This window comes from Bos mutus, chromosome 1 (genome assembly GCF_027580195.1).
Source record: "Bos mutus isolate GX-2022 chromosome 1, NWIPB_WYAK_1.1, whole genome shotgun sequence".
NCBI classification, from domain to species: Eukaryota; Metazoa; Chordata; class Mammalia; order Artiodactyla; family Bovidae; genus Bos; species Bos mutus.
This window is the reverse complement of record NC_091617.1, coordinates 107,721,241-107,735,150: the sequence shown is the minus strand read 5'-3', so window position 1 is coordinate 107,735,150 and position 13,910 is coordinate 107,721,241. Positions and strand designations below refer to the sequence as shown.

Genomic DNA, 13,910 nt, shown 5'->3' with positions numbered 1-13,910 from the left:
CCTTTAAAGGCACTGTAGTCTAGACTGTTCTTAAGAAATGTTATTTAACTGGCAGCTAAGATTTGTTTTCTAAAGATATGTAACCAAACTGACACTGCAGCTTGTTGGCTTAGAAATAAAGATTCTTAAGTATTTTTCCCAAAATGGGTGTTGAAGGTTCTTTGGATAGATATATATGTTGTGTTACTTTAAAAAAAAAAAAAAGTTAAAAATGTATTTGTATTGTGTTCTCCTCTTCAAATACCCTTTTAAATTTATTTATTAATAAAGTCTTTGGAGTAAATAGATTTTTTTTTTTAAGAATAGTAAGTAGTAAGGCATTCCCATCCTTTCTAGTTACATTAGCCAACAGCTGTCAAGTAACTAGAGAAAGGGTTTCCCTTCTTCTCTTCAGGCTTTTTCTGAAAAATTGAAAGCTGTTTTTCTTGTTTTGATGGAGGGGCCAGTGACTCATTTATCTAACAGCCAACCTCTTAGATAGTTGTTTGTGTGTGTGCTTAATAGCTGTGTGAATTATGTGCTCCTTTGATAGTGCCCAAGAAAGAGGGGTCAAATACATTCTGATTACATAGATCTTTTTGCTGAAAATGAAATTTTAAAGTTTCACATGCAGCTAGTTAACATCTCCTGTGTTATTACCAGTTAGAGTTGTGAGAAATACAATGTGTGAGCCCTCCAAAGTCATCAGTTTGAAGCTTTAAGAATGTAATTACCATCTCTGTAGATCAAGGCTAGTAATAGAGGTACTGGGTGACAGACAATATCAGGCGTTTATTTGCTAAAAACACACATACCAATTTAGGTTCTTTTAAAAATATAATTATTATATTATTGCTCAGTCATGTCTGACTCTTTGAACTGCATGGACTGTAAAGTGCCAGGCTCCTCTGTCTATGGAATTCTCCAGGCAAGAATATGGAATGGGTAGCTGTTTCCTTCTCCAGGGGATCTTCCCTACTCAGGGATCGAACCTAGGTCTCCCACATTGCAGACTGAGCCACAAGGGAAGCACATAGTAAAAACTTTAAGTTGCCTGTGTAGATGTTAAACTGCATTAAGAGAATCTTATCCCTATAGATTCCTTGAGGTCTTAGTTTCTTCATAAAATTTCATTAATGGTTAATCAAGAGATCGTTATCCTCAAAGTTTAATAATTTATGAGTTACCTTGAAAGTAGCAAAATTATTATAAGTCTCTGCTGCTGCTAAGTCGCTTCAGTCATGTCCAACTCTGTGCGACCCCAGAGATGGCAGCTCACCAGGCTCCCCTGTCCCTGGGATTCTCCAGGCAAGAACACTGGAGTGGGTTGCCATTTCCTTCTCCAATTATAAGTCTCTGGGATCGTGCAAATTAATTATTGTTTTAAATAGCTATATGAAAATAAGTAAAAACACCTATGGCTTGCAACTTTGGTAAGACTATAATGTCAAAATAAATCTACAAAATAAGATAAACAGTAAAACCAACACAATTCTAATTAACATTAACTTTTATGTGAGAGATGATGTTTTGCCAAAATGAAACTCTTTCACAGAAAGCCAGTGGTCTGACCACAAGAGCATGGATTCTTTTACCTTCAGCATGTGTTCACTGCCTACCAAGGGATGTCTTAGTTCTTCCGCTTCTCTAAGCTCTAGGAAAATCTCTTCGTGCAGTGTCCTTATAAGGCTTTTGAGTTGAATGCATTATGTGTAAATCCGTTTACATTCTTACTGTCCTTCTAGAAGCATGTTTGATTGTTGGTCTTGGTGCAAATTCTGGCTCTGCCACTTAAGAGTTGCGTCACATTTGGCAAGTTACTTAGCTTCTCTGACCCTCAGGTTTCTCACCTGTAAAATAATGGTAAGAAAATAGTGCCTATTTCATGGGTCTGTGATGAAGAATAAGTACTAGAGTCCATAAAAAGCGCTTAGCACAAGCCTGGCACTTGCATCCTCTTACTTGGCATCCACTTGGTTATAAACTCAGCCAGGATCCCTGAAACTGCATGGATAACTCGTTTGTAAGCTGGTCTTCCAGGGCACTGCTGTCCATTGGAACTTTGTGCAGCAGTGGAAATGTTCTGGCGGTGCGCTGTCCCGGACAGCAGCCACTCTCCACACTGGCCTGTTGATCGTTTGCAATGTGACTGGTGCAACTAAGGAATTGAATTTTAAATTTTATTTAATTTTAATTAACTTCAATTAAATATCCATGGTTAGTGATTACCATATAAACAGCGCAGATCTAGAGTATGTTGTATGGATATTATTATTAAATTGAAAACAAAATTTACATTGTCTTGGAGAACGTGAGGACACCTAAGAATATGTCAGTGGACCCGTTTTGAAATCCCTTAGTAATTCTGTGGTGATTTGGCAGTTATTTCTCTTCTGCTGTCCTTCTTTTGGTTCTGATATCTGTTTACCTTTCAGCATTGTTTTCACCAGCCCATCCTGAAACTCTTGGCAACTGCAACATTATTTAAAGGCAATTCATCAGGCACATTCACACTTAGGCTTTCTATGAAAACTCATTCCAAGCTGACATCTCTTACTGAAATTGCTATTTACTTCTGCCAAACCATTCACAGATCTCTATGCAGGAACAGATGTTCATTAATGTCCACTTACCTGCAGTTACCTGTAGACAACTTTGAAAGCAGCCAGCTTCTTCCATCTTATGGGCTTGAGGAAGGTTGCAGTTTAAAAGAAAAATGCCTTGCAGACAGTAGAAACTCATGAAATGTTTTTTGAGTGATATAGTAGCCTATATTTACATATATTTAATATGCATGCAAGATGCTTATGCCATCTTATTAGTGTTGTCTTTAATAATTTGAAGTAAACACTGACCTGTGTCTATATATATATGTCTGTTTGGAGGATTTGACTTATGTTAATTGTGATGATTTTGCCATTAATCATTTTCAGGTGTTAGTTATCTTTCCTGAAACTCCCCTTTTTGTATTTTTTTAGTCCATAGTGTTCACGGAGAAGGCAATGGCACCCCACTCCAGTACTCTTGCCTGGAAAATCCCATGGATGGGGGAGCCTGGTGGACTGCAGTCCATGGGGTCGCTAGGAGTCGGACATGACTGAGCGACTTCACTTTCACGCATTGGAGAAGGAAATGGCAACCCACTCCAGTGTTCTTGCCTGGAGAATCCCAGGGACGGGGGAGCCTGGTGGGCTGCCGTCTCTGGGGTCGCACAGAGTCAGACACGACTGAAGCGACTTAGCAGCAGCAGCAGTCCATAGTGTCCAAGTTGTAAAATCAAATAATTATCTGAATGAATTACTTGCATAACTCCTATTTTCAGATAACTGTCCTCAGAGAGATTCAGGACAGAATCCTGTGTCCCAGGGAAACAGAACCCTGTTTGCAAAAGAAAATGGGTAAGCTGTTTGGAATGTAGGTTAGAATAAGAACCTTCCACTGGCTTTTTGTTTTAATGCTTTTACTTTCTACTTGTGAAATTCAGATAAATTAGCAGAATTAAAACCATGGATTACTTGATGGAGTACCCCACCTCTAAGTAAGAACAGAAAGGAGCGAATTGCTTTTTAGATAAATTCTATAATAAAATTTTATAGCAAGGCCATCCTATTTGAAGGAAGAAGTAAGATTGATGAGAGGTGGTTTTTCATTTCAGTAGGAGTTTATTCATTTTGGTAATTACACTATGTTGATTTTTTTTTTCTTCTCATATTACTTTCAGGTTTGACTTTACACATAAAAAACAATCAGGTGGTGCAGGCCAGTTTGGAAAAGTGATAGGTGTACTGGAGCCTCTGGACCCAGAGAACTACACTAAGTTGGAGTTTTCCGATGAAACGTTTGGGTCGAATGTGCCAAAGCAGTTTGTGCCTGCTGTGGAAAAGGTAAAAACAAACAAAGCCTTTATTGCATTGAAAAAAATAAAAAAGTGTATTAGATATCAAATCATATTGCTGTCATGTATTCTGTGGTTCATTTTTGTTCCAGTCCTGCTTCTTTATCTGATTAAGCTCTCCATCTGGTTTAGAATCATTAAGTTCAAGAGCTATAAATATAGGCTATGACAATGAGAGGAAATCATTCTGTCTCTGAATCATAGTTATTACATTTCTCTTGATAAGTTGAAACTACTTGATTGATTATAATTAGCAATTGAAATTTTCAGTAGTCGTTAGGGGTTTGTGAAAGTTTTACATGTAGTACCCTTGTAGTAGAATGGTCATGCGTTAAGATTCCCAGCACCTGCGTGTGTTGTTATCTCTGCTAATGATTAATATGTCCTTGCGTAAATCACAGTGTTCAGAGCCACTTTCTTTTGTAAATTGAGCATACAATACTTAATCCCGAACCCCTCACAAAATCGAAGATTGGATAAGACTCTGACATTTCTTTGGGAATTGTGAGGTGTTTTGCACATATAAGGGGTTATTTGTGTTTTGCTAGCTTTCTACATCACTGGCTTTAAGACTGTTGTAAACCTTTAGCAACTGTCTATTCATAAAGATTGAGGTTATTTTTTTAAAAACTTTTAACTTAGAAGTCTTTATTAACAGATCATGATTTTGGTTTTAGTATTAATTGTGGTAGCAGTTTTTGTGATCATCCATTATACTTAATTTCAAAACAGTATTTTGTCATTCACACAAATGAATGTGTCATTCACACAAATTTAAATTATCTTTTACTCTCCAAGATTAACATAGGTGAAGGAAAGCTTAGATATTTTACAGCATTCAGAGTTTACAATTTTGAAGTGTCAGAAATACATTGTACTACATGTGCAACTGTGTAACTAGAATTGTAGCAGCTCTGCAAGTATTTAATGAATGAAAAAGAACTGCACACATAGCAAATTGCACTCTTGAAATATGTCTAGTTTATTGTATATCAGTTATATCTCAGTAAAGATGTGTCTTAAAAGAATTGCTTTGGAAAAATGAAATTAGTTTTTAATTTTAGTTCTAACATTGTGTAGCACAAAAATTATTATGTAGTGGTCTGCCAGTGAGTCAGAGCAGTAATAGGTATAGAGTAGGAGCTTAAGACACAGCTGTTGATAAGATGTCAGTTTTGATTAAAGTTTTACTTTAGGGAATTTCTTAGATTTGCCTTTCCTCTGTTTACGCCTTGTAAAATTAAGATCATGCTCAATCTACAATGTATCATGAGAGTTTAGTAATTCTTGAATATTAGGTTATGAGAAAGTGATGGCTAACACTCAGCATCGTTTTCAAACCATTTCATACCTTTAAGTAATAGACTGTTCCAAAGGATTGTTTATCTACATTCCACAATAATACAGCTTAAATAGGCTGTTCAACTTTAAAGAAATTAAAAAAAAATTAAATATACATGAAAATGTTAAACTTCTGAATACTAAAATGTTTGAGGGTTTTTCTTAATGCATCTGCAAGTGAAGAGACACTCAAGAAGCTTATTCATTAACAGGGGTTTTTGGATGCCTGCGAGAAGGGCCCTTTGTCTGGTCACAAGCTCTCTGGGCTCCGGTTTGTTCTGCAAGATGGAGCACATCACATGGTGGATTCCAATGAAATCTCCTTCATCCGCGCAGGAGAAGGTGCTCTTAAACAAGGTAGCTGCGCCTGGCACCTGCCACATCGATGAGTCTGCTTCCCTAGTCGACCGTCAGAGCCACAGAGGGCGGCCTTGTGCTGCTTAGGTCTCCTCCCAACTCCCCCACTCCTTCTGCGCGCTTCCCCTGGGGCAGTAGGCAGCACTCCAGGGAACAAGGTAGCTTCTCGACAGGTACTCATAGAATCGGTGTGAGGAAAGATTACTATGTTTTCTTTCTTACAAAACTAAGATCCTACTTTGTTCTCTTCAATTATCTGGTATTTTTCATATGTTTAAATTCATAGATAATCTGTAAGCTGTATTTTTAATAAAGAAGACAAATGCTTAGAATTTTAAGAAATATTTTAAACAAACATTAACTATAGTCATGCTGTTTTTAGTGATTTATTCAGATGTCAGAAAAATCTATAAATTTGTAAACAGTTTTTTCACATATGGCATTGTAGGCTTTTAGGCATTTGAAAGAATTCAGTAAACCTTATTCTCAGTGCAGATTTCTTACTAAACTGCTAAAATTGTCAACCTTTCTCACAAGGATAATGTGTATTAAAACCCTGATGATACCAGAACCATAAACAACTGCAGGTGTATCTGACTGATTGCTTTTAAGAGAGAAAAGCAAATGACACAGCAGTTTGATATCAGGGTTATTCAACAAAAGAATTTTAAGTTATAACTGAAAGTCAGAAAATTCATTCTGTTTGTCATCTCTTCCATATCCATTAGATGATGATTCATTAGTTATGTCCATAAGTGTGTTTTCACAGAAAATGACATTATAATTCATAAAACATTTCATAAATATTTTTATCAAAGAAGGTCAAAATGGACAGCAGAAAATTCTAACACTTCATTTCCAGGCATTCAGAGAATCAGGATTTTATTGATTTTGTTTGAATTTTGGACTTGGTTGTTTTTAGTCTATCTGCATCTGTGATCAGGTGTGGGGCAGTGGCTGGAGAAGGTTGCTTATTTCTTGACCAAGCCGCTAATTCCTTATTTTGCTTAATGGGAGCCGTTAGTTGTTATTTCATTTCCTAGTTGTGAAAGAGGAAAAGAATCCTTCATTTTCTTTATGCCAGCTAGCTGTCTATTAAAAATGCAGTTGAAATCTATGATCTAGAAACTTTGTCAAAATCTGACAATTGTGTTAATAGGAAAAGGGAAATAAAGTCACAAAGTAAGATTTTATATTAGGCATGACGGAGAAGGAAATGGCAACCCACTCCATTATTTTTGCCTAGAGAATCCTGTGGACAGAGGAGCCTGGTGGTCTGCCATCTGTGGGGTCACACAGAGTCGGACACGACTGAAGCAACTTAGCAGCAGCAGCAGCAGATTATAACACTTGCCTTTTGCCTTCAAAGGTGTTTAGTACTTTAATAAGTCTTAAATTGACAATTTAGTTGTAATCACTTTATATTTTTCTCAGCTTTATTGAAGTGCAGTTGACAAAACTGAAATATTTTAAGTGATGATTTGATAAACATATGCATTGTGATACTTTTTGCATTGTGATACTTTTTTTAGTATAGTTAAGACAAATTAGAAATCACGAACTATTCTATCCTGGAAATAGGTAGCTTTCCTGGGTAGAGGTTACATAAAGCAAGATAATTGGTAGAATCAATAAAGAGCATCATGCTTTTCAGTTGTACCTATATGAAATATAAATAAATGTAGATTAGATGTCCATAATATACACATACGTATATCCATGAAAAAAACCTGTATGTCTATGATATTAATTAAACAGATATGTACCATTTAGTTTTTAAAGACTTCAGTGTGCAGATATTCGTCTGTGTGATTAATTGCCTGATAGGGAGGCAAAGGAAGAGCACTAGATGATCGTAGAACTGAGGCGTATTGTGGGGTTTTCACCAGAAAAATACGTGCAAATGAACAGGGTGCTAGCATGAAAAACGAGTTACTTTGCTGTTTCATCATCTGATTCTTTTTTCTCCATGATTAAAAGATAAAAGTGTAAAAGAATTAAAAAAAAATTTGCTGGGCTCTTAAGAAAATCAGCTTTTCATACACATACCTACCTCCACTGATTATCATATAAGACTTTTAAGGTGGTAAATGTTGCTAATTGAGCTTAATATCAGATTAACTTATACTTTTGAACTATTCTATTATCAAAATTGGAAGAAAAATAGTTCATGTGCTCATATGTTTTTAATTTAAAAAAGTGAAAACTGGAACTATATTCAGTCACAGTTTAAACTTTATCCCTGAAATTAATCAGTGATATAACTAAAACTGAAACGTGAAATTAAATGTTCTTTCAGGGATTGGTTCACCCCATGGATGTTAACCGTTACCATCATTTTCTTTTCTTTTCTTAACTTTTCATGTTCTGCCCTGGTCTTAGTTGCAGCATGCAGGCTCTTTGATCTGCTTTGTAGCTGCAGGGTATTTTTAGTTGTGGCATGTGGGATCTTTAGTTGCGACATTCGAACTCTTAATTGTAGCATTCAAATTCTTAGATGCAGGATGTGGGATCTAGCTCCCTGATCAGGGATTGAAGCCAGACCCCTGCATTGGGAGCGCAGAGTCTTAGCCACTGGACCACCAGGGAAGTCCCACCATCATTTTCTTTGGCCAATATTTAGACCACTGTGCTTGGTCTCTCCACAGACATTTAATTTGTAGTTACTCTACAGGAGAAATAAAGGCCTACTCAGGATTACATAGCTCATTTTACTCATCATTGTCCCTTTTTTGATCTCCTGGGCTGAGTTTGAATCTGGCTCTTCTTCATACTTAACTGTGGAAATGGGCATGTCCAGCTGCTTGCAGATAGTAATTCCACACTGTTAAATCAGAATGTACTTAAATATTGCACAGGCTTCCCAGGTGGTGCTAGTGGTAAAGAAGCTGACTGTCAGTGCAGGAGACATAAGAGACACAGGTTCGATCCCTGGGTCAGGAAGATCCCCTGGGGGATGGCACGACAACCCACTCCAGTATTCTTGCCTGGAGAATTCCGTGGACAGAGGAACCTGTCAGGCTATAGTCCATGGGCTAACAAAGAGTCAGACACAACTGAAGTGACTTGCACACAACACACTTGCACATATGTGTTTGGGCATAGTGAAAGCTTATCCCTCCTCCCTTCATATTACCTTTGACCTGTTCCATGCCACCCATTCCCAGATTTTTGTCTCAGAGAAGTCACAGTAACATTTATTGATGACTTTTGTGCTGTGTATTAATATTATGCTAAGTACATGAATTATCATATCTTCCACAGTGACTTGATAGTTGAGAAAACTGAGACTCAAGAGTAGTTAATCGAATGACCCAAGGCTACTTGTTAGTGGTGGAACTGAGAGTTAAACCCTCACCAGGGTCCTAGCCCTTGACCACCTCCTCTCAAAACTCTTTGGCACCCAGCATGGTGTTTTCAGCTTTATCCCTAGTGGACTGAAATAGAAACATTACCACCTCTGCCCACCACTTTAGACTTAAAGGTCTTGTGATGGATGGTGTGGATATTTTCACTTCCTGCTATTCTTCAGGAAAAATTGCTTTTAGGACTTGGCTGCCATGTGACTATTGAAAAATGGCAGGATGAATTAGCTCTGGAGTCTTGTCATTACGGAATGGGACAGAGAAAGCATGAAGAAAGACAAGTGAATCAGAAGGTGGATTTGGGAAGAAAGAAGGAATTAAAAGGAGGGTGGGGGAATATGAAACAGAACTGGACAGGTTGCCCTCAACAGTTAAGGGAGGACTGTATACTTGGCCCCTTCTTTCCCTTTAGGATATGATGACTCTTTCACACTTTAGCTCTTTTATATTACTGACCTTTTGAAAACACTAGATAATATGTAACTAAATATGTCTGTTCACATCCCTCTTTCTGGGTCCCTCTGTGTGTGTGTGCTCAGTCATGTCTGAGTCTTTGCAACCCCATGGACTGTATAGCCCACCAGGCTCCTCTGTCTATGGGATTCTCCAGGCAAGAATACTGGAGTCAGTTGCCATGCCCTCCAGGGGATGTTCTCAGCCCAGGGATCAAACCTGCATCTCCTGTCTCTTGCATTGACAGGTGGGTTCTTTACCACTAGCACCACCTGGGTTCTGCATTAGTTACATTTATTTAGAGCCAAGGACAGAGAAGGCGATGGCACCCCACTCCAGTACTCTTGCCTGGAAAATCCCATGGATGGAGGAGCCTAATGGGCTGCAGTCCATGGGGTCACGAAGAGTCAGACACGACTGAGCGACTTCACTTTCACTTTTCTCTTTCATGCATTGGAGAAGGAAATGGCAACCCACTCCAGTGGTCTTGCCTGGAGAATCCCAGGGACGGGGGAGCCTGGTGGACTGCCATCTATGGGGTCGCACAGAGTCGGACACAACTGAAGCGACTTAGCAGCAGCAGAGCCAAGAAAGCCCAGCCATTGTGGTAACCCAAGAAGTTACAAGAAATAGAGCTGCTTCCATAGTCTAGAATTTTTAGTCTAAACTGCTTTAGATGTCTACATAGAATTCTGCAGGGCTTCACTAATGACCCTGAGTAATCTGCAGAGCTCACTTATCCCTCTTTTGAAATCAAAACTCACTAATTAGGACTAATGAGTCAGAGGTAGGTCTGAGCTAAGATATGATTGAACTAGAAAATATTTCAAAGAAATGCAAGTATATTAAATGGCTGTTCTAAGTATTGCACTTAAGTTAGTAGTATCTTTAGAACAAGTGGTTTAAGGAATATACAAGAATAATTGCTGACTAGTTTATTATAAACAGAATTAATGCTTGGGAAATTAATAATTTTTTGAAAAATTACATATTTCTTTGTCACCTTTCCGTGCTTTATTTATCTGGGGCCGTGCTGGCTCTCCGTTGCTGTGCGGGCTTTCTCTGGTTGCACTGAGGGGGCTGCTGTTGGTGTGTGCACAGGCTTCTCACTGCGGAGCTTCTCTTGCGGAGCGCGGCTGCAGGCTCAGCAGCTGCAGTAAGGGCAGCGTGTGTTCTCAGTAGTTGTGGCCCACGGGCCTAGTTGTTCCGTGGCATTTGGAATCTTCCCAGATCAGATCAAACCTGCATCCCCTGCATTGGCAGGCAGATTCTTACCCACTGTACCACCAGGGACATCCTGCTTCAAGTCTTTAAAGATAATCCATCCAGTCTGAGGCTGAAGTATTATTCCACACTGTCATAATGTCCATATTAAATTTGAGTGTTGGAAGTTACATTCTCTCCACATGGTTACATTTGTCCCTTAAGCATCTGTTACAGTAAGAAGTATTCTGGTTACGTACTAAGTGGGACTAAAACAAAATAAGTGTGGACATTCACATTGGGGTATGGTGCTTAAATGGCCATTAGCCTCTCAGCCAGTGTCTTTATTTTGTTGGTAAAGAAGCTCAATACCTGGATTGATTGTGTTTTTCCAAAAGGCATGTCACTTATTAGAAGCAGAGTAGAAAGCAGAAACTTGTATTTCTAGCTCTCAATCAGGTATTGAAATTGTTTAGCCTAGACAGATCTCAGGCCTGACTTGATTATTGTCTCCAAGTGTAAATGTCTGCCAGGGACCAACAGGAAAGGGTTGATTTGCCTAGGTCAGGGACTCAACAGCTAGTGAGGATCTCAGAAAGAATCAGTGACCGTTAACTGCATACTTTAAGTGGGAAAGGACTTTACTGAATGTTGTTCTAAGACCCCTTTTATATTATTCTCTGCAACCTCATGATTTTTAAGGATAAAAATATGGTAATGGAAATACTAATATTAGAATTAAGTGTTGTCTTTCTGGAAATTCCATTTAAGAGTGGCTGCTACTGCTGCTAGAAAAATGAGTCCAGATCAAATATTTTAATCTTATCATTTTTGTGTGTACCTTTGGGAGAGTACTTTCCATCTCCCTTTTGTACATCTGGGTAAGGAAAGAGTTCCAGTTTGTTTAAAGATTAATAAAGCGATGTATTATTTATTTTTTTAAACTCCAGCCCTGGCAAATACAGCATTATGTATTCTTGAGCCTATTATGTCGGTGGAAGTTATAGCCCCAAATGAATTTCAGGGACCAGTGATTGCAGGAATTAACCGACGCCACGGGGTCATCACAGGACAAGATGGAATTGAGGACTATTTTACACTGTATGCAGACGTAAGTACTGCTAGTCACTGACAACCTTGCTTTTATTATCCACAGGAGAAAACCAGGATTAGCTTTTGTGTTTGGAAATTGTAGAGCAAATTGGCACATTTCCCTGGCTATTCAAGTGTTGAATTTGTGCTTATATATGTGTGTGTCAATTTCTATACTTCGCTGTTAGAGCATCTCTTTAAGTGTAAAAGGTAAAAATGAGATTCATTTCACGTACGCCTTTTGTATGTCATTTTCTTAGATGTACAATTACCCTTCTCCCTCATGATAGCTTTATTTACATAGCTGTTTTCTTATGTTCTAATTTACTAGGATATTTATCTCCTTTGCTTTACTTGACTTAAAGTTCATGGGAGAAAGGGTTTAGTCATATTACCTAAGGTCTCCTAGAAGACATTACTGTGGGCATATCATTGAGGAGTCCAGAAAAAAGCTGTATTAATATTCACCTTTTCACAGAAGAAACACTGAGTGCTTGAGCTGCAGCCGTGTGGAGTGGGGATGAGGGGGAAAGCTGTCAGTGGTGTCCATTCCGTGAAACTGAAAGATCAGTTTGCTAGTTGTGACTGTCAAATGAAATTATCTTCAAATTGGGTTTCTATTCGCAATAAAACAAAAAAGTTTTTCTTTGGCTTCTAATTCTTTTAAACCAAGAGTTACTAGTAGATACCTGAGTCTAAAGGAGTTAAATGGCTAAGGCTTCTGTGTTTTTCTCAAATATTTTCCAATAAGTAATGCTGAAGTATTTGCTGCTTGTTTTCAGGTCCCTCTGAATAATATGTTTGGTTATTCTACGGAACTTAGGTCATGCACAGAGGTAAGCAGGTGTTTAAATTTTACTTCAGTGCTCTTCAAGAGGTCATCCTACAAAATGATCATCTTTGTGAAATCTTGGCTGTGCATGAATTTCTTTACTTGATAGTTTTTGGAGGTCTGGTTTTTTAAAATCTTTTTGATTTTGTTTTGAATCCCCAGGGGAAGGGAGAATATACAATGGAGTATTGCAGATATCAGCCATGTTCACCAGCTACACAAGAAGAACTCATTAATAAGTATTTGGAAGCTACAGGTCAACTTCCTGTAAAAAAAGGAAAAGCCAAGAACTAATTTTTCTCACTTTGTTGACGAACTTTAACTGTATCTGCAAGTTTGGATACTTTAATGGATTCCAGTGGAATAAATTCAGACTGAAAACAAGTAACTTTAGAAGCCCTTCCTATATATTCAGGAGTTTCTATTATGTAAAGGTTAATTCTGTGTATATCTCAACTCTGTTGATTGGTTTTATACCGAAATAAAAAATATGGTTATTATCAAAATATATTTAATATTTATTTGAGAGAGGAGACTTATTTCTGTTCTACTTATAAGCTTAGAACATATATAAACGTGTAGATTTTTCAGCATAAGAATTTTCAGTATACAGAAAAGCTGAAAACACAGTAGAAAGAACAGCCATATACCATCCGTCTAGACCGAACAGTGAGGTTTTGTTAAGAGTGTTTATCAGATAGTAATTTGTCATATTTGCTGTTTGGTGTCCATCTGTGTCACATCCATTCTTTAAAAAAATATTGTTTTGCTGACTACTTGAAAGTGAATTGCATGTATCATGATACTTCTTAGAGTGTCACTTTTTTTGTTTAAGAGTGGGGTTCCTTTGTGACAACCTGGATGGCCCTACATGGTATTATGCCAAGTGAAATAAGTTAAAGACAGATACTATATGATTTTACTTATATGTGGATCTAAAAATCAAAACAAATGAACAAACATGACAAAACTAAGTCTCATAGACGCAGAGAGCAGAGAAGTAGGTGGTGGTTAAAAGGGGCGGGGAGGGCAGTGAAATCGCTGACTGAGGTTAAAAGGCACAGACTTCCAGAATGAGTCATGGGGATAAATTTTTTTTTTTTTTTAAACAAAAAAGGATTCCATATGATCTTAATGGAGAATGTTTTTCAGATTCTTCATTGGGGTATTAAAATGCTAGCTAAATTTCTAGCTGTTTTATATAGAGCTGATGGTATAAGTTTGTGGCTTATACACATTTGTAACTGCTTGTTTTCAGGGGTATAAATGTTGCTTTTTTACAGACCTGTGAGGCAAAAAACAGACCCTTGCATATGCTTGTCTGAGTTCATTTTAATGTTTCTACAGTTTGGAAATAATAAAATACTACTTACAGGGTTGTTGGGTAGTCTGT

At 37.8% G+C, this 13,910-nt stretch overlaps 1 protein-coding gene across 1 annotated transcript in view; it reads left to right on the top strand.

The window, feature by feature from the left end:
- Nucleotides 1-13,910, top strand: part of GFM1 (G elongation factor mitochondrial 1) — a 50,554-nt gene extending 36,644 nt beyond the window's left edge. Inside the window, exons 14-18 of the mRNA XM_005907362.3 lie at nt 3,701-3,863; nt 5,428-5,572; nt 11,544-11,704; nt 12,468-12,521; nt 12,680-13,910. Of these exons, the coding sequence (XP_005907424.2) occupies nt 3,701-3,863; nt 5,428-5,572; nt 11,544-11,704; nt 12,468-12,521; nt 12,680-12,811 (655 nt within the window). The 3' untranslated portion in view covers nt 12,812-13,910. The remainder of the gene's footprint in view (nt 1-3,700; nt 3,864-5,427; nt 5,573-11,543; nt 11,705-12,467; nt 12,522-12,679) is intronic.